The sequence below is a fragment of the Bos mutus genome, chromosome 13 (assembly GCF_027580195.1).
Source record: "Bos mutus isolate GX-2022 chromosome 13, NWIPB_WYAK_1.1, whole genome shotgun sequence".
In the NCBI taxonomy this organism is placed as follows: Eukaryota; Metazoa; Chordata; class Mammalia; order Artiodactyla; family Bovidae; genus Bos; species Bos mutus.
In genome coordinates this window covers 64,599,405-64,625,720 of record NC_091629.1, presented here as the reverse complement: position 1 = coordinate 64,625,720, position 26,316 = coordinate 64,599,405, and the positions used below count along the sequence as shown (strand labels likewise).

Below are 26,316 nucleotides of genomic sequence, written 5' to 3'. Positions count from 1 at the left end.
TGAAATAACAACAATGAAAACAACAACATAGAAATTTGTAATGTTTGAGCTGTAAAAGCTGCCTTTTCATATTTTCATCTGATTTTCTTCTCACAATAATCCTATGAGTATGTATCATGAATACTATGTTTTCGATGAGGAAATGAAGATTAAAGCTTTTAAAAACTATGATTTAGGGACCTCTCTAGTGGTGCAGTGGCTAAGACTCCACATTCCCAATGCAGGGGGCCCAGGTTCTATCCCAGGTCAGGGAACTAAGACCCTGCATGATGTAACTAAAAAGATTTCACGTGTTGCAATGAAGATCAAAGACCCCCACATATCACAACTAAGACCCAGCACAGCCACATAAATAAATACAAATCAATAAATATTTTAAAAAATACAAACAAAAACTGTTTTATTTAACACCAAAAATGAATACATGAGAGTCAAGACTAAAGGGAACACATATCAAAGGGTAGTTGATATATCAACCCATATTTGCATCAATATCCATATTAATCACTCTTAATCTTTAGGCTTTGCATTTTTCAGTCACCAAAATGCCTTACAAAATCCTCTTTCAGATACTGAATCCCTCACTTCATTTCAATGAGATAATTCATGGCAAGTAACAACGCATATAGTTTTCAGATGTAGAAACTAGGGCCTCAAGTAGTAACTGAGCTGGCCAAGTCAATGGAATACAAGAATCTTATAGGCTTTTACAAAACTGAGTTGAATTTCTGTCCTAAAATGGGAAGGCATGCCTTTTCTCACTAGAGAGATTATTCTAGAACTTTAGAACCATGCCAATATATTTCCCAGTAACCAAGTCATCAGGATCTCTATTCTCTGAGAAGGCAAAGATTCATGCAAGCAATTAATCCAGCTAATTAAGTTCCAGGTCTCTTTAATTCCAAAAGTTAAAACATTCTTTCCTATCTATTCTTCATCTCATCATAAGCAAAGACTCATAAATATTCCCACCTTCCAACCACTATATTTTTCACTCTCTCTATGGCCCCAAATACTACCAATTCACTAGCACAGAGCTTCTCAGGCTTTAGCATTCCTCAGAAACATCTAGAAGTCCTGTTAAAACAAAGATTGCTGGACACCCGCCCCCCCCCCCCCGCCCCCCGCAGTTTCTGATTTTGTCAGATCTGGAGTGGGGACTGACAGGTGGCATTTCTAACAGATTTCCAGGTGATGCTGCTGCTGGTCTGGGTACCACACTTTAAGAGAACCACCGGACAAGTATTTCTCCCAAATAGTCCCTTAAAGGGTTCCCACAGAAAAGCACTCAGCTGCTAAGGCTTCTATCTGGAGGAAAAAGAAACATTTGTAATGACTCATAGCCTTTTTCAAGCTTTTCCAGCCACAAAATTAAAAACAGAAAACGACTAGATTGAAAGCAAAATGAAAACAGCTAATGTTATCCTGTCTAAATTTGAACTTATGGCATGGTTTCTGGAGTTAGGAAAAAGACATAATAACAACCCAGGTGAGCCCGAGGCTGACCACATTGAAAGCTGGCACTACTGAAGCTACCAGAAAAACCTGGAGGCCCAGCCAGGCTGTCACACCCTGACCCCAATCACCGCAGACACCTGGCTCCCAGTTCTGTTTGGTTTTTCTCTGTCAACGGTAAGTTCTTCCACACAGTTCTCCAAACACATCAATCCATAACTCTTTTCATTAACTCATTTTTTTCCCTACACCATCTCTACTACTTTTAACAGAAAAAAATATCAATTGTCCATAAACAAATATGGTTGGAACATCAAACAGGTAGATCAAAAATCTGAAGAGAGAAGCTGACTAAAGGAGTTGTCTTAGGGGTCCTTTATTTTTGTGATTATCATCTCTAGAAAGCTTTCAGTGTAAACTGGAATTCCATTTTGTATCTCTCTAGGGAAAGACAAAGGCATTTTGTGTTATGGTATAAAATACTTTGGTATTCTAGGTTATTTGTCAAAAGTGTGACTAGTATTTTAAATAGTACTTTCTTATAAATAAAAAATAACTGACAAGAAATGTTATTCAGTTCAGTTCAGTCGCTCAGTCATGTCTGACCCCTTGCAACCCCATGAATCACAGCATGTCAGGCCTCCCTGTCCATCACCAACTCCCGGAGTTCACCCAGACTCACGTCCATCAAGTCAGTGATGCCATCCAGCCATCTCATCCTCTGTCGTCCCCTTCTCCTCCTGCCCCCAATCCCTCCCAACATCAGAGTCTTTTCCAATGAGTCAACTCTTCGCATGAGGTGGCCAAAGTACTGGAGTTTCAGCTTTAGCATCATTCCCTCCAAAGAAATCCCAGGGCTGATCTCCTTCAGAATGGACTGGTTGGATCTCCTTGCAGTCCAAGGGACTCTCAAGAGTCTTCTCCAACACCACAGTTCAAAAGCATCAATTCTTCGGCACTCAGCCTTCTTCACAGTCCAACTCTCACATCCGTACATGACCACTGGTAAAACCACAGCCTTGACTAGACGGACCTTTGTTGGCAAAGTAATGTCTCTGCTTTTGAATATGCTATCTAGGTTGGTCATAACTTTCCTTCCAAGGAGTAAGTGTCTTTTAATTTCATGGCTGTAGTCACCATATGCAGTGATTTTGGAGCCCCCCAAAATAAAGTCTGACACTGTTTCCACTGTTTCCCCATCTATTTCCCATGAAGTGATGGGATCGAATGCCATGATCTTCGTTTTCTGAATGTTGAGCTTTAAGCCAACTCTTTCACTCTCCACTTTCACTTTCATCAAGAGGCTTTTTAGTTCCTTATAAATCTACAAATAACAAATGCTGGAGAAGGTGCAGAAAAAGGGAACCCTCCTACACTCTTGGTGAGAATGTAAGTTGGTGCAGCCACTATGGAAAACAGTACGGAGAGTCCTTAGAAAACCAGTTACCATATCATCCAGCAATCCCACTGCTGGGCATATACCCAGATGAAACTATAATTCAAAAAGATACATGTACCCCTATGTTCATAGCAGCATTATTCACAATAGCCAAGATATGGAAACAATCTATACATCCATTGACAGACGAAGGGATAAAGATGTGGTACTTATAAGCAATGGAATACTGCTCAGTCATAAAAAGAATGAAATAAGGTCATCTGCAGCAACACGGATCCAACTAGAGATTCTCATGCTAAGTGAGGCAGTCAGAAAGAGAAACACAAATACCATGTGATTCACTTATATGTGGAATCTAAAATATGGCACAAGTGAACCTGTCTACAAAACAGAAACGGACTCATGACATAGAGAGCAGACTTACGGTTGCCAAAGGGAAGAGAGGAAGGAAAGGGATGGAGTGGGAGTTTGGGATTAGTAGATGCAAACTAGTATATACAAGACGGATAAACAACAAGGTCCTACTGTACAGCACAGGGAGTATTTCCAATATTCTGTCATAAACCATAACAGAAAAGAATATAAAAAATGTATATATGTGTATAACTGAGTCACTTGGCTATACAGCAGAGACTGGCGCAACATTGTAAATCAACTATACTTCAATAAAAAACAACAAGATATAATATTTCTGCTTAGAAAAGCTGTTAGTTCTACCTTTAATATAAGAACATACTGCAGGAACTATTGCCTGCAAATCACTTCGTGTCCATCACATTTCAAAATATGAGCCAGCCGATGAAGGATAACACTTCTAAGTGATAAACCAAAGTCATCCAAATGTGGTTTTTATGTCCCAGTGCTAAGAGAAGGGAAAACATGAGGATAATGGTAGGGTCACTGAATACACAGACTTGCAAAGAAGTTATTCTGTATGAGCATGAGTCACCAAAACTACTTCCTTAGTGATAACAGTTGCCTAAGTAACTCAGATGCCTGACTGCTAAGAAATACACGGGCAGTGGGTTGGGTTTCGAACCCACTAGTCATTTCCTTTACTTAATTGCTAAGTACTCTTTCTTCCCGGTTGCCGTTTGGGGCCTGTGTTTTCTGTAGCAACCCAGCAACTAGTCATTATGCTCTATTTTATCAGGGAGAACAAAACAGCAAACTCGACATTTCCATGGATTTCACAGAGAAAGTGGCTGTTATTTCCTTCTGACTTGAGGGGGACATCAACTGAACTACTGAAACTACTGAACTAGGCCTCAAAGTGACAGAACGATTATTCAAGACTTAGACAGAAGGATTTCACAGAGAATACAAGAGTGAATTAGATGCCCTCTGAATACAGGGAAGATGCTTTATTCATTTCTGAGTCCTTAGAGCCCAGCAGAGAGCCTGGCCCCCAGGAGGACCCTAAATATACTGACTGAATGGGGTCACTGGTTCTGTTCGGAACATTTCAATCTATTAGGTAATGGTGCCACGGCTGAGTTAAGTTCTCATCAGGCTCGCATGTTTTCACACATCCTTTCCCCTTCTATCTACCATGCGGCTGTGATGCTTGTTGTTCTCACCCTTGTCCCCACAGCAAACACTTTAACAATGCTGTTTTAACAGAGAGTGGTGCAAGTGTGCATTTCTTGGAAAAATCTGAGCTGCAACAGCAGTGAGATTAATATTGTGCAAGAAATGTTTAAAACTGGGTGGTAAGGTCCTACGTGTTATCAGTAATATAGCCTGAATTTGGCCTTAAGAATCTTGGTCACAGGCAGACACAGAGAATGGGCTTGTGGACATACCGGGGAAGGGGAGGGTGGGATGGATGGAGAAAGTGGCAGGGACACATACGCACTAATGGGGAGCCGCTGCAGAAGACAGGGGCTCAGTTCAGCGCTCTGTGATGACCTGGAGGGGACGGAGAGGGTGTGGGCAGGCTCAAGAGGGAGGGGATGTATGTATACATGTAGCTGATCCATTTGTTGTATCGCAGAAACTTTACACAATGTTGTAAAGCAATTACACTCCAAAAAATTGTTAAAAAATAATTTCGGTCATTGGGTAGTTCACTAAATCTCTCATTTCACACGTCTCTCATTATTCTTGGACTATACAATATTCCAAACATTAATAAATCTCCCTAAAATGTGAACTAACAGAGTAAGTATGGGGAAAAGCTGTTTCTACTTATAGAGGTGATGTGTTCCAAAAATGTGGTCAGCATCTCTCTTTTCCACTAGCAAATGTGGGTAAAGATTTTCATTCATCTCATTGCATGCGGGGATGATATGTCATAATCATTGCTTCATTCTGGTGAACTGAGTCAGAATTAAGAAATGAGATCTCCACAGAAAACCCCGAAAATGCCCATCAATGTCCTGATGATTCATTAAGGGCACCCTATTCTCTGAATTGGAAGGGGTCTTGTGGCTGCATGGGAAGGGGGTGAGGGGAAATCCATAGAGATAGATGAGACACCATGACAAGAATTCCAGAGACGTGGGGATGTCACCAGCACAAAAAGCACCATGGCATGTAAAGTACTGCAGTACAGTGAAGGATGGAGGGGGGCTGTAGCCAGAAGTCCTAAGTTCAAATCCCAAGTCTGCCACTTCCTGGCTGTGTGAGCGTGAGCAAATCACTCAAGTTGTTCTTTGCCTTGGTTTCTTCATACATCTAACAGGGTTGTTGTGAGGATTAAATAAGTTAACGCATGGCAAATAGAAAGCACTCAATATACGTAACCTATCATTATGAATACCACTAGCGTTCCCATCTGGGCCAGACTCTGAGTCTAGGAACAACATCAAAATCATGCCTGGTTATCATTAACATTGTTTGGAGTTCACTAATCAAGGACTGTGAAAACCAACCCAAAGTCAGCAAAAGAAAAACCCTGATTAGACATGCAAATATGACTGCATTGTATTCTGTGCACACATTTTTAACCTCCTAAAGTTCTAGAGATGACAGATGAATAAATTACAATATTGTTCCAGAAGTTTTTCATGATTTATGATCCAAAAGGTATATTTCATCTATATTAAGCTCAAATCTCATCATATTTTTGTAGTTACTCCACACAGCCATATGAGTCCCATTAGAGAGTATATTTCCAGTACTTGGCTAATTAGAGATACAAAGTCTTACTCAATCTTTTGGAAACCATTGCAGCAGAATTACAGAGAGGGCTGCCAATCCCTTTATTCTGCTACATTTAACTCAGAATGTTCTTTCTTTACTTATTTTGTATCATTCTAATGAATTTTCTTAATCCTTTTGCCCTGCTTAGTTTCATCATTATGCCATCTTATATGTCCTTTCATTTGTCACATGGCTCCATTTAGGGTTACTCTAATTTGTTTATTTTTTCTAATATTTTGTCTTTTTTTGTAATTAGGAGAATATAAATATGATTCTTTTGTATTGGGTTTTTTCCCCCTCATCATCATGTTTTTGATTTTCATTTATTTTTTATTTGAAGGATAATTGCTTTACAGAATTTTGTTTTCTGTCAAACCTCAACATGAATTAGCCATAGGTATACATATAACCTTATTGCTAAATTCAGACTTAAATTGAAGAAAGTAGGGAAAACCACTAGACCATTCAGGTATGACCTAAATCAAATCCCTTATGATTATACAGTGGAAGTGAGAAATAGATTTAAGGGCCTAGATCTGATAGATAGAGTGCCTGATGAACTATGGAATGAGGTTTGTGACATTGTACAGGAGACAGGGATCAAGACCATTCCCATAGAAAAGAAATGCAAAAAAGCAAAATGGCTGTCTGGGGAGGCCTTACAAATAGCTGTGAAAAGAAGAGAAGCGAAAAGCAAAGGAGCAAAGGAAAGATATAAACATCTGAATGCAGAGTTCCAAAGAATAGCAAGAAGAGATAAGAAAGCCTTCTTCAGCGATCAATGCAAAGAAATAGAGGAAAAAAACAGAATGGGAAAGACTAGGGATCTCTTCAAGAAAATCAGAGATACCAAAGGAACATTTCATGCAAAGATGAGCTCAATAAAGGACAGAAATGGTATGGAACAGAAGCAGAAGACATTAAGAAGAGATGGCAAGAATAAACAGAAGAACTGTACAAAAAAGATCTTCATGACCCAGATAATCACGATGGTGTGATCACTGACCTAGAGCCAGACATCCTGGAATGTGGAGTCAAGTGGGCCTTAGAAAGTATCACTATGAACAAAGCTAGTGGAGGTGATGGAACTTCAGTTGAGCTATTCCAAATCCTGAAAGATGATGCTATGAAAGTGCTGCACTCAATATGCCAGCAAATTTGGAAAACTCAGCAGTGGCCACAGGACTGGAAAAGGTCAGTTTTCATTCCAGTCCCAAAGAAAGGCAATGCCAAAGAATGCTCAAACTACCACACAATTGCACTCATCTCACACGCTAGTAAAGTAATGCTCAAAATTCTCCAAGCCAGGCTTCAGCAATATGTGAACCGTGAAATTCCTGATGTTCAAGCTAATTTTAGAAAAGGCAGAGAAACCAGAGATCAAATTGCCAACATACACTGGATCATGGAAAAAGCAAGAGAGTTCCAGAAAAACATCTATTTCTGCTTTATTGACTATGCCAAAGTCTTTGACTGTGTGGATCACAATAAACTGTGGGAAATTCTGAAGAGATGGGAATACCAGACCACCTGATCTGCCTCTTGAGAAATTTGTATGCAGGTCAGGAAGCAACAGTTAGAACTGGACATGGAAAAACAGACTGGTTCCAAATAGGAAAAGGAGTTCGTCAAGGCTGTATATTGTCACCCTGTTTATTTAACTTATATGCAGAGTACATCATGAGAAACGCTGGACTGGAAGAAACACAAGCTGGAATCAAGATTGCTGGGAGAAATATCAATAACCTCAGATATGCAGATGACACCACCTTTATGGCAGAAAGTGAAGAGGAACTCAAAAGCCTCTTGATGAAAGTGAAAGTGGAGAGTGAAAAAGTTGGCTTAAAGCTCAACATTCAGAAAACAAAGATCATAGCATCTAGTCCCACCACTTCATGGGAAATAGATGGGGAAACAGTGTCAGACTTTATTTTTCTGGGCTCCAAAATCACTACAGATGGTGACTGCAGTCATGAAATTAAAAGACGCTTAGTCTTCGGAAGGAAAGTTATGACCAACTTAGATAGCATATTCAAAAGCAGAGACATTACTTTGCCAACAAAGGTTCGTCTAGTCAAGGCTATGGTTTTTCCTGTGGCCATGTATGGATGTGAGAGTTGGATTGTGAAGAAAGCTGAGCGCCGAAGAACTGATGCTTTTGAAGTGTGGTGTTGGAGAAGACTCTTGAGAGTCCCTTAGACTGCAAGGAGATCCAACCAGTCCATTCTGAAGGAGATCAGCCCTGGGATTTCTTTGGAAGGAGTGATGCTAAAGCTGAAACTCCAGTACTTTGGCCACCTCATGTGAAGAGTTGACTCATTGGAAAAGACTCTGATGCTGGGAGGGATTGGGGGCAGGAGGAGAAGGGGACGACAGAGGATGAGATGGCTGGATGGCATCACTGACTCGATGGACGTGAGTCTCATTGAACTCCGGGAGCTGGTGATGGACAGGGAGGCCTGGCGTGCTGCGATTCATGGGGTCTCAAAGAGTTGGACATGACTGAGCGACTGATCTGATACATATAACCCCTCCCTTTTGAACCTCCCTCCCATCTCCCTCCCCATCCCACCCCTCTAGGGTGATACAGAGTCCCTGTTTGAGTTTCTTGAGACATGCAGCAAATTTTTAATATTTATTTATTTATTTATTTTTGGCTATGTTGGGTCTTTGTTGCTGTGGCAGGCTTTCTCCAACTATGATGAGCAGGGGCTGCTCTTTGTCAAGGTGCATGAGCATCTCTTGCAGTGGCTTCTCTTGTTTTGTAGCATGGGCTCTAGGATGTGTGGGCTTTAGTAGTTGAGGCCTGTGGGCTCAGTACTTAGGGAACCAGGCTCTAGAGAATAGGCTCAGTAGTTGGCAGTATACAGGTTCAGCTGCTCCATGGCATATGGGATCCTCCCAGAACAGGGATCAAACCTGTGTTTCCTGCATTGGAAAGCAGGTTCTTTACTACTGAGCCACCATGGAAGCCCCCTGATTTTCATATCTAACTCTGACAAATCATACTGATCTTTTTCAACACACACAGAGACCAAAGTTTGATGGGGTATATTTTAAACTCTGAGTTTATCAAACATAGTCAAAGTTAAATATTCAAGATTCTGAAAAAAATCACTTTGCTGGCTAAATGAATGTGACATGGAAGTGCTAAAGCTTCTCCAGATTTTTGGAAAGACTGGTCAATTCATTAGTTTTGAGATAGGTGGGAAGGGGTTCTTTAATCCTTCCCAAATACGCAAAGAGACTACGGCTATAAGATAGTCAGGATCTCTTTCCCAACTTCATAGGTTATCATAAAGGTGAACTCAAAATTATTTTAATTCTTCAATTCTTTCAAAGAGAAGTATGCTATTAAACAAAGTTACTATAATTAGACCCATTACCAAAATATCTTCTGAACAAAGTCTATCCCTTAGGAACTTGATGACCTCCTCCAAATAAGCTGAGTGAATTCCTATGATGCCAAAGCGACTTGGCCGATTTTCTAACACTGGCAGGACTTCCTTCTCTCTGATGAAAACGGGCAACATCATAGGACACAGGGCAAAACCTGCTTGTTCTCTTAAGGTCTCACTCAGCCCATAACTAAACTCTGATGCTATCATTTAGCTCTCTTTCCAATAAGGTCCGGGTTTTTATACGTGGGCTGCTTCTGTCTCGCTTTTTGGACCCCATGAACCAACAGCGACAGCCTGGCTTCATGTCTTTGTCCAACATGGGTTTGATTGCTCTGCACTAGGTGTTCTCCTCTACGCGGCAGTCAACACCCTCTGTCCCTCCCACGTCCTCACCACCTTCTCTTTCTTTAGTTAGAGATGGTGCCCTAGGCTTTGAGGACATCAAAATTACATACATATGTACAAAATATATGTAAACACAAATATGTATAATCTCTTAAAGGTCTAGAGGTAACAGATGAATACATTACAATAGTGTTTCAGAACAATTTTTCATCATTTGTGATATGAGAAAAGCATGTTTAATCTGTACGAAGCTCAAATTCCATAATATTTTTGTAGTTATATAGTTTTAAGGGAAATGATCATCTGCCTCCCCCCAAAAAAAGTTTCAAAGAAAATTCTAGAAGTTTGTCTTCAAGCTTCTTTTTCTGTGGAACTTTTTTAGAGGCATAAAAGTGATGGACAGGAAGGCATTCCAAGTCTTTGAACTTTTCAAAACTATGTTAGAGGAAACTGAAGAAGCTCCCAATTTTGTACCAACGGGTGGAAAGCAGACCAACACACTCAAATTATATAATGAACAATCTAAGGGAATCAGTACTGATTTATGTGAACAGACTAGAACTATTGTAAGGAGTAAACTGCATGACCCAATTCATATCCCACCTTTTTTTTTTTTTTTTGAACTTCAAAAAAAATTTTGGCTACATCCTGCAGCACATGGGATCTCAGTTTCCCCAACAAGGGATTGAATCCACACCCACAACATTAGAAGATGGAGTCTTAATCACTGGGGCACCAGGAAAGTCCCCATACCCTACCTTTTTCATGAGGTTTTGCTCTATGTAGACTACAGAAAGGAAGTACTTCCAGGTAAATGGATCTGAGTGAATTATCGTTCATCTCAGAGTAATTTTCCACCTAAAATATCTTCCATCTATAAAGCATCTATTCTCTTAGTTAATCGGAGAAGGCAATGGCACCCCACTCCAGTACTCTTGCCTGGAAAATCCCATGGACAGAGGAGCCTGGTAGGCTGCAGCCCATGGGGTCGCAAAGAGTCAGACATGACTGAGCAACTTCACTTTCACTTTTCACTTTCTTGCACTGGAGAAGGAAATGGCAACCCACTCCAGTGTTCTTGCCTGGAGAATCCCAGGGACAGGGGAGCCTGGTTGGCTGACGTCTATGCGGTCGCACAGAGCCAGACACAACTGAAGCGACTTAGTAGCAGCAGCAGCAGCTCTTAGTTAATCAGTCCAGAAAGCTCAGAGCCCTCGACTTGCTTGCCCTCTTCCTAACTTCAGTGTCTAACAATCACCCTCCTTTATCACTGTACCCCCCTCAAGATCAGGCTTTTACCATTCACACAATCTATTGCAAACAGCTTTCAGACTGCTCTTCCCATTTCATCTTCCACAATATGCCAGAAAAATCCTCTTAAAACACAGCCACAAGCATGTCTTTCTCCTCATCAAAAGTTGCAATGAAATCCCACTACCCACCACATTAATTGTAAACTCCTTTCCTTGGCATTTAGTCCTCCAACGCATGGTTCCATATCAGCTTTCCATTCCCTTTCTCCCTTACAACTGCTCCATAATCAGCCACAGAGGGATTCTTACTATTACCTGCATGTCCCCAGAACCTGGACACTTGTACAGTTTTTGCTTATGAGTTTTCATCAGCATTGCATCCTCTGTCTGTGATAAGCTGTAGAAATCACACTCACTCCTCAAACGTCATCTTTTCTGAATACAGTTTCTGATCTTACCCAAATAGATGTGACCATGTCTCCATATAAACCCTTCAGCATTTTATTCACACCTCCATCAGAGCACTCACTGAGCACACTCTGCTATGTATTAATAATATAGCTCTTTCATGTGGTTCCTGACTTTTTCTCAAGGCTATGAGCTCCCCAGAGGCATGAAAAGTTTCTTAACTTACTGAATATATTAAGAAACATTGCAAGCAGTGAAAAAAACAAGTACCTATGTCTGATGAATGCAATATAAGGAAAGATATGAGGGTAGGGGGAAATGAGCTGTATTCATGGAACAGAGAGGAGCTTAGGGTCTCATTGAAATTACTGTCTGGTGGGGAGCAGTGGCAGGTTAAGGATGAATGGGCATACTTAGCCTGGCTTTCAAAGGCCACTGTCAAACGATGAGCCTCAACCTCCTCTGAAGAAAAAAAAAATGTTGCTTTCATTATATTTATTACAAACTGTAACTGTTTGATTTGTTCCTTAAGTATTGTCTCTCTGTACGACACACATGCATACATGGATCCAGCTCTACGTCGAAGAGCACATGGATTATACCTGCCTTGTCCACATTCTCCACTGTCTAGTAGGATGCCTGGAACATGGTAAACATTTGACACATGTGTTCTGAGTGTGTTAATGAAAGCTGTGGATCATAATACCCTGGAAAGATGAGAGGAGGTCATGTGTAAAAAGACCAGCACTAGTATTAGCCTTCTGTTTCTCCCTTTTCTTTCTCCCTCCCTCCCACCCTTCCTTCCTTCCTCTTCTCTCCCGCTTCCTCCTTTCCTCTATGAACTACTCATGCATTCATTCATACATTCAATAAATGTGCCAGGCTTCTCTGTAGGCACTGGAGATAAGATAGTGAACAAAAGAGAGAAAAGTCTCTACTGTTATGGACTTTACCTTCTAACAAGGGAATGAATCATTCACTTTGCAGCTTTAGGAGTCTTAAGCATGCAGTTATTAAGAAAAAGAGGTTTTGGTTCAAAGTCAGACACATTGGTGGGATTAAGCAGAGCCTGGAAGAAGGGAAGCCAATTGCCATATTGCAGGGATGAGATATATGATGGCTTGGACATGAGTCACAGTGATGTAAGAGAGGAGAGGGTGCAGAAAGCAGTGGACAGGACACCCATGGGATCTGAGCCATCCAAGGGTAAGGAAGTGGGATGGATGAAAGTTTCCAGTCTTGTTAGCTCGCTGTGTTGCCTTATATAGAGAGGGAAGTTCGAAGGGGAAGCTGTAGTAGTTCATGGGGTTTAGAGTGTGGGATGAGTTAAGTCTAACTTTGAAAATGATGTCTTTGAAGAGACAGAAAGAAATCTAGGTGAAAATATTTCACTCTCGAGGTAAAAATTTAGAGCCAAGTGAAAACCAAACTCCCTTCTTATGTATTATGAACCACTGTTTCATTATTTGAATAATGTAAAACATGATATTCTAAGGATCTGTCAAATTCCTTTAGGAAGCTGCTCCTTCACAACATAACCTGGTAGTTATCCTATTCCTACAGCTCCTGAAACACAGTACGCCCCTAAATAATTTTTGTGAATTAAATTAGTTAATAGCAAGCAAAATGTCATCAAGCCAATGAGAAAAGTGCACTTGGAGTCAGAAAGAGCTCAATTCAAATGCTTGCCCCTAAAACGGGTATGCTGCTGCTGCTAAGTCACGTCTGACTCTGTGCGACCCCATAGACGGCAGCCCACCAGGCTCCCCCGTCCCTGGGATTCTCCAGGCAAGAACACTGGAGTGGGTTGCCATTTCCTTCTCCAATGCATGAAAGTGAAAAGTGAAAGTGAAGTTGCTCAGTCCTGTCCAACTCTTAGGGACCCCATGGACTGCAGCCCACCAGGCTCCTCAGTCCATGGGATTTTCCAGGCAAGAGTACTGGAGTGGGGTGCCATTGCCTTCTCTGGTATAGGCAATCTTATTTACAAAGCAGAAATAGACACACAGATGTAGAGAACAAATGTATGGCTACCAAGGGGGTAAAGAAGGTGGGAAGAAAGGGTAATTGGGAATGACACATATACACTATCAACCCTATACATAAAACAGATAACTAATGGGGACCTACTGTATAGCACAGGAACTCTATTCAGTATTTGGTGATGACCTAAATGGGAAGGAATTCCAAAAAAGAGGGGGTATGTGTATATGTATAGTTGATACAAAGTTCATATGGTCAAAGCTACGGTTTTTCCAGTAGTCATGTACAGATGTGAGAGTTGGACCATAAAGAAGCCTGAGCACCAAAGAATTGATGCTTTAAAAGTGTGGTGCTGGAGAAAACTTTTGAAGGTACCTTGGATGGCAAGGAGATCAAATCAATCAATCCTAAAGGAAATCAACCCTGAATATTCATCGGATGGACTGTTGCTGAAGGTGAAGCTCCAGTACTTTGGTCACCTGATGCAAGGAGCTGACTCATTGGAAAAGACCCTGATGCTTAGAGAGATTGGAGGCAAAAGGAGAAGGGGTCGCCAGAGCATGAGATGGTTAGATAGCATCGCTGACTCAATGGACATGAATTTGAGCAAACTCCGGGAGATAGTGGAGGACAGAGGAGCCTGGCTGTGCTACAGTCCATGGGGTGGCAAAGATTTGGACACAACTTAGTGACTGAACAACAACAGCTGATTCACTTTGCTGTACAGTAGAAACTATCACAACATTTAAAGTGACTATACTCCAATAAAAATTAAAAGAAAATGCTTGCCCCTTTCCTGCCTCCACTGCTAGTTATATCACCATGGGCAGATTTTTGGCTTGCTTCTTAGTTGCCTAGTCTTTAAAATGGACCATCTACTATATCCTGCAGTATGCTAGAAGAGCACTCAGTTAAATTAAACGAATTCAAGTTTCCTGTCATCCCATAGACACAAAAACTAAAGCACTAACATTACTGAGTATTATTATTATCTTTAATACCACACCCTTTAGATTTTGCCATGGTTTCACCCTGTCACATTAGACATCTTCTCATTGCTGACATTCCGTCCAGGCGCTCCAGCTAGAAGCTGGTCTCTTTTGGCACGACCTCCTGCCACCCAGCTCTCCTAAAGCCTCCACAGGCCACTAAGCTCCTCTCCACATGGCTGGCTGGTCTGTCAGCTCAAATTGCCCAATTCAACTGACATCACCACAGCTTGCAAATTCCAAAATCACTGTTGAGTACTTTAGATTTGGTCATGTTTATGCCTGGCCTACAAACTGGTCCACTGTGTCCTTATTTACAGACAACTTGCAGCATGCAGTGTTTGAAGATGCTTCAGAGTCCAGCATTCAAAAATACTCTGGAGATAGATTTTCACAGCAATCAAAAAATAAATATGAAAACCAAGAAAGTGATATCTGTGCACTGTTTACTTCCAAAAGGTACTAAGAACACAGGGGTGCAGATAGAGCAGGATTAGTTACCATGTTCAAGGATATTAGTTCAGAAAGATAGATTCCTTCCATGGATGACCATCCTCCCTTGGTTGAGGCACTATCCTGGGTAGTATATAATTTACCTCAGAATGAAATAAAATTTTTCCAAAGTCTCATGCATTCTGCATGAATTGAGTAGAAGTGTTTCAGTAACCTTCAGTTTTCTACACTCTACAGTCCACCCCAAGCTATGGCAATTTCTAATGAGAAGGACATATTGGATCCTGTATATCTGTGTGTGTGTGTGTATATGTGCTGTATGGCAAGTACTATGGATTGAGTGTTTTTGGCCCCTACAATTTATATATTGTAGTCCTAATCTCCAGTGTGCGGATATTTGGAGGTGGGGCCTTAGGAAGGTAATTAGGTTTAGATGAGGTCACAAGGGTGGGGCCCCTAAGGTGGGATTAGTGTCCTTTATAAGAAAGGAAGAGACCACAACCTGCACTCTTTCTGCCAAGGGAGGACAAAACAAGGAGGTCATCTGCAAACCAGCAAGCAGACTCTCATCACACACCAAATTGGCTGGCACCTTGATCTTGGACTTTCTGCTTCCAGAGCTGGAAGCAATAAATGTTTGTTGCTTAAGTCACCCAGTCTACTCAAGACAGCAAGTGAACATATCACAATCCTGAGAATACAGATAGGGGACAGGTTAGAAAGGAGAAGGGATGCCCCTGAGATGATGAGGAGGGCCAGCGGCCACCCCAGAGGAAGCCACCATAGGCCTGAGGAATTTGCTGTGGTCACCAACAGGGCACCCTGCCACACCGCACCAGGGCCTTGCCCTCATTTTCCGTAGTGAGTCAGAGAGCAAGCGTCCTCTGACAGCACCAGCGCATTGCCCTGGGATCAGCATTTTAGGAGGGAGTAAGATTCACCCTCCCTTCCCCCAGAGGGAGATGGCTTTTTTCTCATCCTAAGGTTCCATGCAAACTCACAATGGTGACATTTGTTGAGCAGTGGCTTGAATAAAGGACTCTCAGAGAGTAAGAGGGTAACACAGAGCCTGAGCGGGTCTGTCAGGGCGCCATGCCCCAGGAATGCTCAGGAGGGACCCGCAGCCTTCCAGAGAAGGAGAGAGTTAAGGATGTCCTCAACAGGGGAGCGGTACCACCAGGGCTTCTGCTTCTCAATCTTGTCAGCTCGATTTGACAGAACTGAAATGTGGTAAACAAAATATTGCCTAAAAGAGGCTTGTACAGAAATAAACCCTTCATTTGGTTCTAAACTATTTTTCTTAAATGCCAGGTAACCTTCAGTACTCCCCTTTCAAAACAAATAAACAAACAAAAATCAGAGGAAAGGATTTACCTCTTCCTACCCTACCCCCCCCCCCATTCACTACAGAATCAAGATGCTTTTAACAGTGGTTTGGGGGTTAATCCTTTCAATACTCCTTCAGTCTTGTAAATATAAACAAACAAAAAACCTCTGAATTTTAAATTGCTGTAGGTATCACTAAAAGACTGTCTTGGATTTTCTTTGTCTCTCTTTGCGGGTAACCATTATGTTCTTCGTGCTACGAACATTGCAACAAAAACCTAGTTGAGGGATTTATCTAGAAAGGTTTTGGTGTTAGGAGTCTGAGCACTCCCTTGGCACCCTACACCAAATCATTTTGCCCGGTACTCAATTTTGTTTCTCTCACTTTAAGTCCAACTGCAGGAATTCTTCTGGAAAATCGACCAACGGACCAGTGACTTTTCCCCGACAAGACACCAGAATCCTGCAGGGTGCATCATCACTAAACAAAAAATGAACACATAAATCCAGTTCCTGCAAACATTCTATCATCTGAGGCTAACTAACTGCCTTTCTAACTAATCATCTAATCAACTAACTGCCTTTCATTCATCAAATTAAACATTTAAAGAATCACCTAATTCATTCTCATAATTAATGCAGGTTTATACCTTGAATGACTTCCGCAACAGCAGAAAAACCAGAGATCAATTTGATTGTGCAGCTGCGGACGCAGAGCTTCCTCCTTCACCCCAAACTTCCAGATCCTGTTAAAAGCCGGGTGTGGTTTTATGGGGGGAGGGGGAGAGCCGAGAGGAGACCAGAGAGAAGAGTGAGGGGGAACTTGGCAAGAAGAACTTCCCCGGAGTGCATTTGTGATGCCCAAGACCCGCGTTCGGCGCTTACAGCATGTGTGCAGAAGTTTCTTTCTACAGAGAAGTCTGTACATCGGAGCAAAATCTGGCTTTGGCGAGTTCTTAAGAACTCAGGGGCGCGCTAGTCTTCACTCAGGCGAACTGCTCACGAGAAAGCTGAGGCCCAGCTCGAAGTTGTGTAAAACTTCGAACAAACAGTGCGCGCGGGCCCGGGGAGGCTGGAGTCAATCTCGTCTAACGGTTTCCCTGTACCGCTACGAGCCCTCGGCGGGACAGCCGGGTGCAGTGACTCAGCGACCCCACCCTTCTCCCCCCGGCCTTCCTCAGCCGCCGCCTCGAAGCGCGCACCGTCCAAAGGGGACCCAGCCCGTTAGGTCCCTGAACAGTAATTCCCAAGACAAGAGGACTAAGAGAGACGGGGTCCGCATCGGATCCCCTTTCGAAGCAGGCTGTGCACACACCCCTGTGCGGGGCCCGAGCCCTGAGTCCAGAGCTGTGCGCGCCCCCACCTCGCGCTCCAATCTCAGGCCCTCTTTGTTTCTTTCTCCACGCCTCCAGTTCTGCGGGATCCTGCACTCCCCCTCCTCCTGCTCCTTGGCCCGCGGGGCTCGGCACTCACTCTCTCCCAGTTAAGTGCAACCGAGTTGCGGCGCGCCCCTCCCACCCGCGCGCCTCCTCCTACATCTCTTGGGCGCGGAGCCCGGGACCCCTCTGGTCCAGTCCTGGCGGGTTCCCCCTCCACCACTGCGCGACCCCTCCTTTATCAGCACCCAGAGGTGAGCAGAGCTCAGGCCACCATCAGGAAAGCCCCTGAAAGTCCCAGCCCAGCTAAGAAGTAACGGGACTGTGCTCAGTCCCCGTTGGGGAAGATGGGGGAGGAGGACGGCTCCGGGGCGCCCCCGCCCCAACCCCCCGCCCAGCCTTCCCCATTGGCTGGCGCACTCCGTCGCCGAGATGGCAGTGGGAGGGAACCCTCTTACCTAACGCGGTTATAAAAACTGCGCCCCGCGCGGGGTCCTGTCCTCTGCCACTCTCGCTCCGGTGTCCCCGCGCCAGAGACGCAGCAGCGCTCCCTCTGCCCACACCCACCGCGCCCTCGCGCTCGCCTCTCCTTCCGGAGCCAGTCCGTGCTACCGCAGTCGCCCAGTCCACCACCCTCTGCAGCCATGTCCACCAGGTCCGTGTCCTCGTCCTCCTACCGCAGGATGTTCGGCGGCCCCGGCACCGCGAGTCGGCCGAGCTCCACCCGGAGCTACGTGACCACGTCCACCCGCACCTACAGCCTGGGCAGCGCGCTGCGCCCCACCACCAGCCGCACCCTCTACACCTCGTCCCCGGGTGGCGTGTACGCCACGCGCTCCTCGGCCGTGCGCCTGCGGAGCGGCGTGCCCGGCGTGCGGCTGCTGCAGGACTCGGTGGACTTCTCGTTGGCCGACGCCATCAACACCGAGTTCAAGAACACCCGCACCAACGAGAAGGTGGAGCTGCAGGAGCTCAATGACCGCTTCGCCAACTACATCGACAAGGTGCGCTTCCTGGAGCAGCAGAACAAGATCCTGCTGGCTGAGCTCGAGCAGCTCAAGGGCCAGGGCAAGTCGCGCCTGGGGGACCTCTACGAGGAGGAGATGCGAGAGCTGCGCCGGCAGGTGGACCAGCTCACCAACGACAAAGCCCGCGTCGAGGTGGAGCGCGACAACCTGGCCGAAGACATCATGAGGCTCCGGGAGAAGTAAGGAGGCGCCCACGCGGGGCTGAGGGAGGGATGAAGTGGATACCGGAGCTGCCACGCCCTTGGGGATGTGGCCCGGGCGGCGGCTGCCGGGGGGACAGCGAGGGAGCAGGGTTGTGGCTTAAGCGGTACGGGCCCCGCCCTGAACCAGGATCTTTCAAGTTAGCATTTTCCCTCTACCCCTACTTATTGCCCAAGACCGCACGTTTCAAGTTGCAGACTTTTTAAAACTACCACTGTGTACTCTGCTGCTGCTGCTAAAGCCCTAGAAAAGGATGAACGCGGTTTCCCCAAACTTTGAGAAAAGTTTCCTGGCCCCCTCTGGCGGGCTGCCAGCCAACGGGCCTTGGAGGGAACGAGACAAAGGGATTGTAGAGTCTCCTCCGCGGTGGGGTGGTGGCGGGCGTCTCGCAGGTCGGGGTGGCGGCAGTGATTGCTTTTCCACGCAGAGGCCAAGGTCCCGCTAAAACTTGCCTAGGACAGCAGGTCTAAGCCGCGGTCGCTGGTTGAGCGCGGAGGTGGCGCAGCAACTCTTGGGTCTCTGCGCTACGACTGGGTGTTTGGGTGTGGTCGCCCCGCCCCTGGCGGTTTCCCGGTTCCCCTGTGGTTAATCTGAAACTGTTTCAGGTTGCAGGAGGAGATGCTTCAGAGAGAGGAAGCCGAGAGCACTCTGCAGTCTTTCAGACAGGTTGGTAGATTCCGTTCCTACTCGAAGCCACCGGACGCCACCCGCCCAGCCAACCCACGGGCAATTCTAAAAGTTCCTTAACCCAAGTCTGCATCATACAAAACTTCACGTCTGCGCGCCAAGCCCCCTAGTGGCAGAGAGACCGCAGTTCTGGATAAAAGCCCTTGAATGATTAAACCGTTCCGTAGGACATGGTCTTTAAACATTTTTAAATTTGTTTCAAGATTCTTTTCCCAAGAAATGATTTTTTTTTTTCCGTTTCGTGTTTGCAACACGTTGATATTTTGATTTTGAAGAGTTACAGTTTGATTTAGGTTGCGGTTTTGCCAAAGTTGACTACCTTTTATAAGGCCACAAAAAGCACAATTCTGCCCTGTAGTTTTAGATGTGAAATGGATGGGAGGATCGGAAACTTAGTGTAACTGAACTTCAGCCAGAAATTTTCTTTTCTTGCCGGCAAGTTCTATTGTGGCCCCAAGGTTAGACAGAGTATTGCTATGCACAACTAATTTGTGATCTAATAAGGATGAAAAGGAGCCATCTGTCCCCTTGGCTGAAAGGTATTAATGGTTTCTATGGGCTTCACTATGGAATGTAGATACAGACATTCTGGCAAGTGTGGTGGCTCTGGTCAGAAAGAATAGGAGTCTTTGTATTCCTGGAGACGCTTTGCAACAGGCTACATTCTTATTGAATATGTAATGATGCAAGCACTGTTCTAATTGGACACAAGTATTTGCTAACATCCCGTTATCTAATATCTGGCCCAGACTCGAAGTATGTGATGTGAAAAGTTCTTAAAGCTGAAGTCCTACCTCACATTTGGAAAGGCCTTCCTTTTTTGAATCCTTGTATTCTTTAGCATTTTCTCCATAAAGAATAAACCTAAAAATGAAGGATAGGATTTTAAGAAAAATGGTTTTCCTGCTCCAAAGATAGATGGCGTTTAAGGATTTTTAACTTAAAGTTGGATCCCAACTTTAGAAGACTAGTTGCCAGCAGTTTTTTCCTCCTGAATACTCACTGGGACTGGCTCTAAAAGCTCCCTCAGGCAGATAGTCTAGAATACATTTTGAAGCAGAAATGCATTTATCAAATTAAACACAGAAATGTGTGGTTTATTTCAGTCATTGAGCATTTCTGATCATCATGTCTGTAATGTTTTCTTCCCCGGTAGTAGCTTCATATAAAATAATATTAGTATAAATTGTTCCTCCTATTTAGGGATTAAATAAAACCACTCATATTCTTTTCAAAGAAGTATAATAACACATAGAACTTTTGAAAATTGAGAATAGTAAATTATCTTTTGCAGTGATTAACAACAAGCAAAAATGATTTTTTCCCAAGACTGATGATTTTATTATCACCCCTTTCTCATTTACTTTTCCATGAAGGTGATAGAAACAGGTCTACATTTTAAGACTAACCTGAACTCCAAATATAACTGCTTACAAGATATGTGAAGTGAAAATCGCTCAGTCGTGTCTGACAGTCCATGGAATTCTCCAGGCCAGAATACTGGAGTGGGTAGCTTTCCCATCTCCAGGGGATCTTCCCAACCCAGGGATCGAACTCAGGTCTCCCGCACTGCAGGCAGACTCTTTACCAGCTGAGACGCTAGGGAAGTTGGCTTACAAGATAAGAGATATAAAAATCCTCAAGACATTCCCTGAGGGGAAATAAAATCTTTCCACCAGTTTACACATGGTGAAAACATAGGAGGAGACCAGAGCAATAAAAATTTTACATATAGTATGTGCATGTTGATTAGTCATTCTTAAACAGGCTAAAGAACTGAAATGACATAGTACTAAGTGAAAAAGATGTGGACACACCCTTGTGGGATGAGATAGGTGACTTTCAGGAGAAAAACCTACCAGAGAAAGCAAAGCAAATACAGTTCAGGGTTACACTTCTTTTTCTTTATTTGGCTGAACTACATATTTGCCAGTGTACATCTTGAATTGTAGTAAAGATCTAGGCTTGTAACTTGAATGTCAGGTAAATTGCTCGGGATCCTGAGAAAAAATTTCAGAAGATTTGAGGAGACAAAAAGAGAGCTTAGGTATTATGTGCTGAAACTTCAGGAGCACAAATTTCTGTTCTGTGTTCTCATGTACACATGGAGGTGTGAAATCTGATCAGCTCCTGTTATTCTATCAATATTATTCCATGTTACCCCTGCCTCAAAAAATTTTTAAATTCTGTGACACTGATTTTCTAGATTTAAAAAAGTAATGAAAACTTCACTGATAACTATGAACTCAGTAATGATTGATTGCAGCCTGCTATGCTGGCATACAGTTATTTATTTTTAAATATTTATTGGTCACCTTGAGTACAACTCAATGGATCACAATTCAAGTTGGTTAATGAAGAGAAGAAAACAGTATATTGGAGCCCTGGGTGATTTACAAACTTATTTAAAGGTTATAAAATTTGTCAATGCCCTTTTCATAGTAAAGAGGCTAAGTTTGTCTGGTTCATTTAAAATGAACAAATAGGATAAGCCACAGACTTCATAGCATCTTCCTCCATGTCCTGGTTTTTTTTTTTTTTTCCTTTTCAAAAGGATGTTGACAATGCCTCTTTGGCACGTCTTGACCTGGAGCGTAAAGTGGAATCCTTGCAAGAAGAGATTGCCTTTTTGAAGAAACTGCATGATGAGGTAAGAAGAGTCACTGTCTGTGAACAATTGTGGGTGAAGCTGCTCCCGTACTTGGCACAGCTGACCTTCTATCTTTCTTTCCTCAGGAAATCCAGGAGCTTCAGGCCCAGATTCAAGAACAGCACGTCCAAATCGATATGGATGTTTCCAAGCCTGACCTCACGGCTGCCCTGCGTGATGTCCGTCAGCAGTATGAGAGCGTGGCCGCCAAGAACCTTCAGGAGGCTGAGGAATGGTACAAGTCCAAGGTACAAACAAGATAGTGTGGCCAGAACAAATGGGAACCATTCTGTTTGCTGTACCTGTCTGTGGTTCCTAAGTACCTTTTAGCTCCCTAGTTTAGCTGGCTTTTCTTCTTGTTCAAGTTTTATGTCTTGCTGTACTTCGCACCTTCCCCCATCGTTTCCCACTGCCATCTGTCACCCTACTTCCAGGTAACCCCCAAACTATGCTCTTGACCTCCACCCTCTGCAAATGAGGGCAGCAGAGTGAATTTATGCTTGAAAATCTCAACATCCGCCTTCCACCTCATTTTCTCTGGTTATCAAAACAAATTTAAACATATCCTGGAAGATGTTGAGTTTGGAACTTTGAGTGTAAAATTTGATTGGCATCATACCTTATTTACTTATTTCTTTGTTCACCATCTTTAAGCTTTCTCATTTATCCAGGCCACGTAGAATCTTGGAGGATTTGTGGATGAGGCCCGTGGCTGACCCGGGTTTCTGCTTCCTCCCTGACAGTTTGCTGACCTCTCTGAAGCTGCTAACCGCAACAATGATGCCCTGCGCCAGGCCAAGCAGGAGTCAAATGAGTACCGCCGGCAGGTGCAGACTCTTACCTGCGAGGTGGATGCGCTCAAAGGGACTGTGAGTATCGTACTTCCTGAACAGAAGCCAGATCACCAGCTTGTAGCCATTCAGGTGGCCAATCTGAGGGTGCTCTTGGAAGAAAACTTTGTTCAAAGGGAGAAAAATTGGCATTTTAATCCCAAGAAAATAATTAGTTCAGATTCATTCAAAAAGAACTTGGAGATCCCAAGGTTTTAATTTACCTATATTATTGTTTCCACTAGGAAGGAACCTGGTACATTATTTTCCACCAAAAGTTGGAGTTTTTCCCATTTGCTACGAGGGGAAATGATTGCAGATAGTTTGGAATGGTTGGGATTGTTGTTGTTTAGAAACTCAGTTGTTTTCAACTCATGGTGACTCCGTTTGGCCTTTCCCAAGCAAGAACACTGGATTGGGTTGCCATGTCCTTTGCCACAGGATCTTCCCAACCCAGGGATCGAACCTGAGTCTCCTGCATTGGCAAGCGGATTCTTTACCGCTGAGGTTGGGGGAATAGCTGTTTTTGTTTGTTTCTGGGAAATAACACCAGCCACCTTTCTCATCTTTCCTGCAGAACGAGTCTCTGGAACGCCAGATGCGTGAAATGGAAGAGAACTTCTCTGTGGAAGCTGCTAACTACCAAGACACTATTGGCCGCCTGCAGGATGAGATTCAGAACATGAAGGAAGAGATGGCTCGTCACCTGCGCGAATACCAAGACCTGCTGAATGTCAAGATGGCGCTCGACATCGAGATCGCCACCTACAGGAAGCTGCTGGAAGGAGAGGAGAGCAGGTAGGGAACAGGGCTCCTGTGAGAGAATTCCAGCTGCCCTGCGCTGGTACACGCACCATTCATTTCATATTCAGAACTTCAAGGTAGCTCCTGACCACTTTTTACAGATGAGAAATCTTCAATTCAGAGAGACTGAGTTCCTTGTTCTAGTTAATCACCCGAACTGGGGTCTGAACCTGCAGTTGATTCTGTGAAAACCAGTAGTCATGCTACAGTACTTCCAGTCCCTTGTAGGAAACGCTCGGAGTAAAATATTTAAATGTACTAATGGGACCAATCATGGGTTAATTCTTCTAAAGCAAATCCGTCACCAATGAATTATAAGCATAAATTTTCTTAATTGATGAAAATAACTGTATAAATTTGTTTCTCATTGTTTATGAAAAATGTGACTGTTTTTCTTTTTATAGGATTTCTCTGCCTCTTCCAAACTTTTCTTCCCTGAACCTGAGGGGTAAGCATTTGATTATCCATTATGAAAATTTTTATTCATTTATTTATTTAGTTGACTAATCTCTGTGGAATGTAGGATCTTAGTTCCCCGACCAGGGATTGAACTTGGGCCTCCTGCAGTGGAAGCATGGAGTCCTAACCATTGGGAATTCCCTATGAAACATTTTAGCAGCTTGTAGCCATTCTGCTTATAAAACACTCATTTTTAAAATTGAAAAATACCATAAAGGGAAAATTCTCTAGGAGAGCCATAATTTTCAAACAAATACTGTTTTATATTCTGTACTTCCAGTTAAATTGAAACTCCATTTTTCTTCCTCCTGATGGAATAAATGTTAAAACAGTCCATCCCAGCCTGATATCTCAGTAACATTAGCCCCTGGGCTTGAAAACTGGTGATAATCTTTTAGAATTATTTTGGGAATAGTGCCTTAAACAATCATGAACAAAAAACCTAATTTTTGGACAAAATTGTTTCTTTTTAAAAATTTCATTTTTACTCATTTTGGACCTATTTTCTTTATTCAGAAACCAATCTGGATTCACTCCCTCTGGTTGACACTCACTCAAAAAGGACACTTCTGATTAAGACGGTGGAAACCAGAGATGGACAGGTTGGTATCTTTAAATCAAAAAGAAATAATCTTAGGCCAGCATTGATAAGCCTTTAAATCCATAAATCTGTGTCAGATACAGCTAGCTAATTTGGGATGTTTCAGTTTCAATCATGTCTCCTAAAAGGAGCATAGTACTTCTTCCAGCCAGTACCCACATCCAACTAATTATTTGGCTCCTAGCTGCGAAGGTGAGGTAATAGTCTGCCTTTGTCCCAAATTAGTGATTTACTTTGGTGCTTAATTTCAAATAGGAGTACTGTTTCCTTACGTTATTTCCTAAACTAGACTCATGAGACTATGTCATGAATTCATATCGACTATGTCAATATTAGGAATGTTTTGATCCTGCACATAGGGCCTTCCCTGGACACTCCTAGGCCTTGTCGTGGTGTGATACAAAGACATGGCGTATGGCTAAGTAGTTTCTCATTACCTCTCTGTGCCAGGAAAGACAAGGTCAAATGTATTGTAATCTTCAAGTAATCTTCCCTTGCACATCAAGTGTACTTATTATACAGTTTAGTATTCTTTAATTTTAAGTTTTGCTGCTGACAATTATTACGGCATTCTTCACACACATAGTATTTTTAAGTCATAGCATCCTATTGGATACATATTTTGCCTATAGGTGAAGAGCATCTTACATATGTCTCTCTCCCCACTCTGTGAGCCTTTTCATAAAGAACCAATGTAATCTTCCAATTTTCACCATAAATGATATCCATATCCTAGGATTTTTCTTTGACAGGCTTAATGGGATCATTTCTTCATTAGTATGTAGTATTGTATTTGAGTTGAGTTCTATTTTTCTTAACAGGTTATCAACGAAACTTCCCAGCATCACGATGATCTGGAATAAAAACTGCACATACTTCGTGCAGCAAAATACTACCAGCAAGAAGGAAAAAAAAAATCCATATCTTAAAGAAACAGCTTTCAAGTGCCTTTCTGCAGTTTTTTCAGGAGCGCAAGATAGATTTGGAATAGGAATAAGCCCTAGTTCTTGAACCAACACCCGTAAAAGATTTAGAAAAAAGTTTACAACATAATCTAGTTTACCGAAGACGCCTTGTGCTAGAATACTTTTTAAAAAGTATTTTTGAATACCATTAAAACTGCTTTTTTCCATCAAGTATCTGACCAACTTGTTTCTGCTTCAATAAATCTTTGGAAAACTCTGGTGGTATCTTACTTATTTGATAATATCTAAATAATTCACTAAATTTCATGAGAATATTTATGTTTTGGTTAAGTATTTTTTGGTCAAGTATTGGACCAAGTATTTATTGGTCAAACTGCCACAAAATCAAGGTTAGGTTTACTTGAGAAATTCAACTTTATGCTTGAAACTGAGTTTTAAATTTGGTCATTTTAGGTAGATCTTGCTTCTTTGCAATTCAGTTGCTTTTTAAACTTACAAATAGATGTTATAAAATAACTCGCAATGACACTAGGTCTTTTCATAAAATGAGTTCAGCCAGGTCCATATCCATGTGTGAGTCCAGTTCTAACAAACA

General features: G+C 42.9%; 2 protein-coding genes across 2 annotated transcripts in view; one reads left to right on the top strand and one right to left on the bottom strand.

Moving 5' to 3' along the window:
- Positions 1 to 16,920, bottom strand: part of TRDMT1 (tRNA aspartic acid methyltransferase 1) — a 104,338-nt gene extending 87,418 nt beyond the window's left edge. Inside the window, exon 1 of the mRNA XM_070381902.1 lies at positions 16,810 to 16,920. The gene's annotated coding sequence lies outside the window, so the exon portion shown is untranslated. The remainder of the gene's footprint in view (positions 1 to 16,809) is intronic.
- Positions 16,921 to 18,036: 1,116 nt separating this feature from the next.
- On the top strand, positions 18,037 to 25,979 carry VIM (vimentin). Its single transcript, XM_005891917.3, has 9 exons — positions 18,037 to 18,742; positions 19,370 to 19,430; positions 22,006 to 22,101; positions 22,188 to 22,349; positions 22,845 to 22,970; positions 23,509 to 23,729; positions 24,140 to 24,183; positions 24,711 to 24,796; positions 25,617 to 25,979. Exons 1-9 carry the CDS (start codon positions 18,180 to 18,182, stop codon positions 25,656 to 25,658), a joined length of 1,401 nt encoding a protein of 466 aa, XP_005891979.1. The 5' UTR covers positions 18,037 to 18,179; the 3' UTR covers positions 25,659 to 25,979.
- The last annotated feature ends 337 nt before the right edge of the window (positions 25,980 to 26,316 follow it).

Excerpts from the sequence above, each read along its gene's own strand:
- VIM (XM_005891917.3), top strand. The coding sequence starts at position 18,180 with ATGTCCACCAGGTCCGTGTCCTCGTCCTCCTACCGCAGGATGTTCGGC. Across the intron at positions 19,431-22,005 it reads CTCTGCAGTCTTTCAGACAG|GATGTTGACAATGCCTCTTT; the intron begins GTTGGTAGATTC and ends CCTTTTCAAAAG. Across the intron at positions 24,184-24,710 it reads TTCTTCCCTGAACCTGAGGG|AAACCAATCTGGATTCACTC; the intron begins GTAAGCATTTGA and ends TTCTTTATTCAG.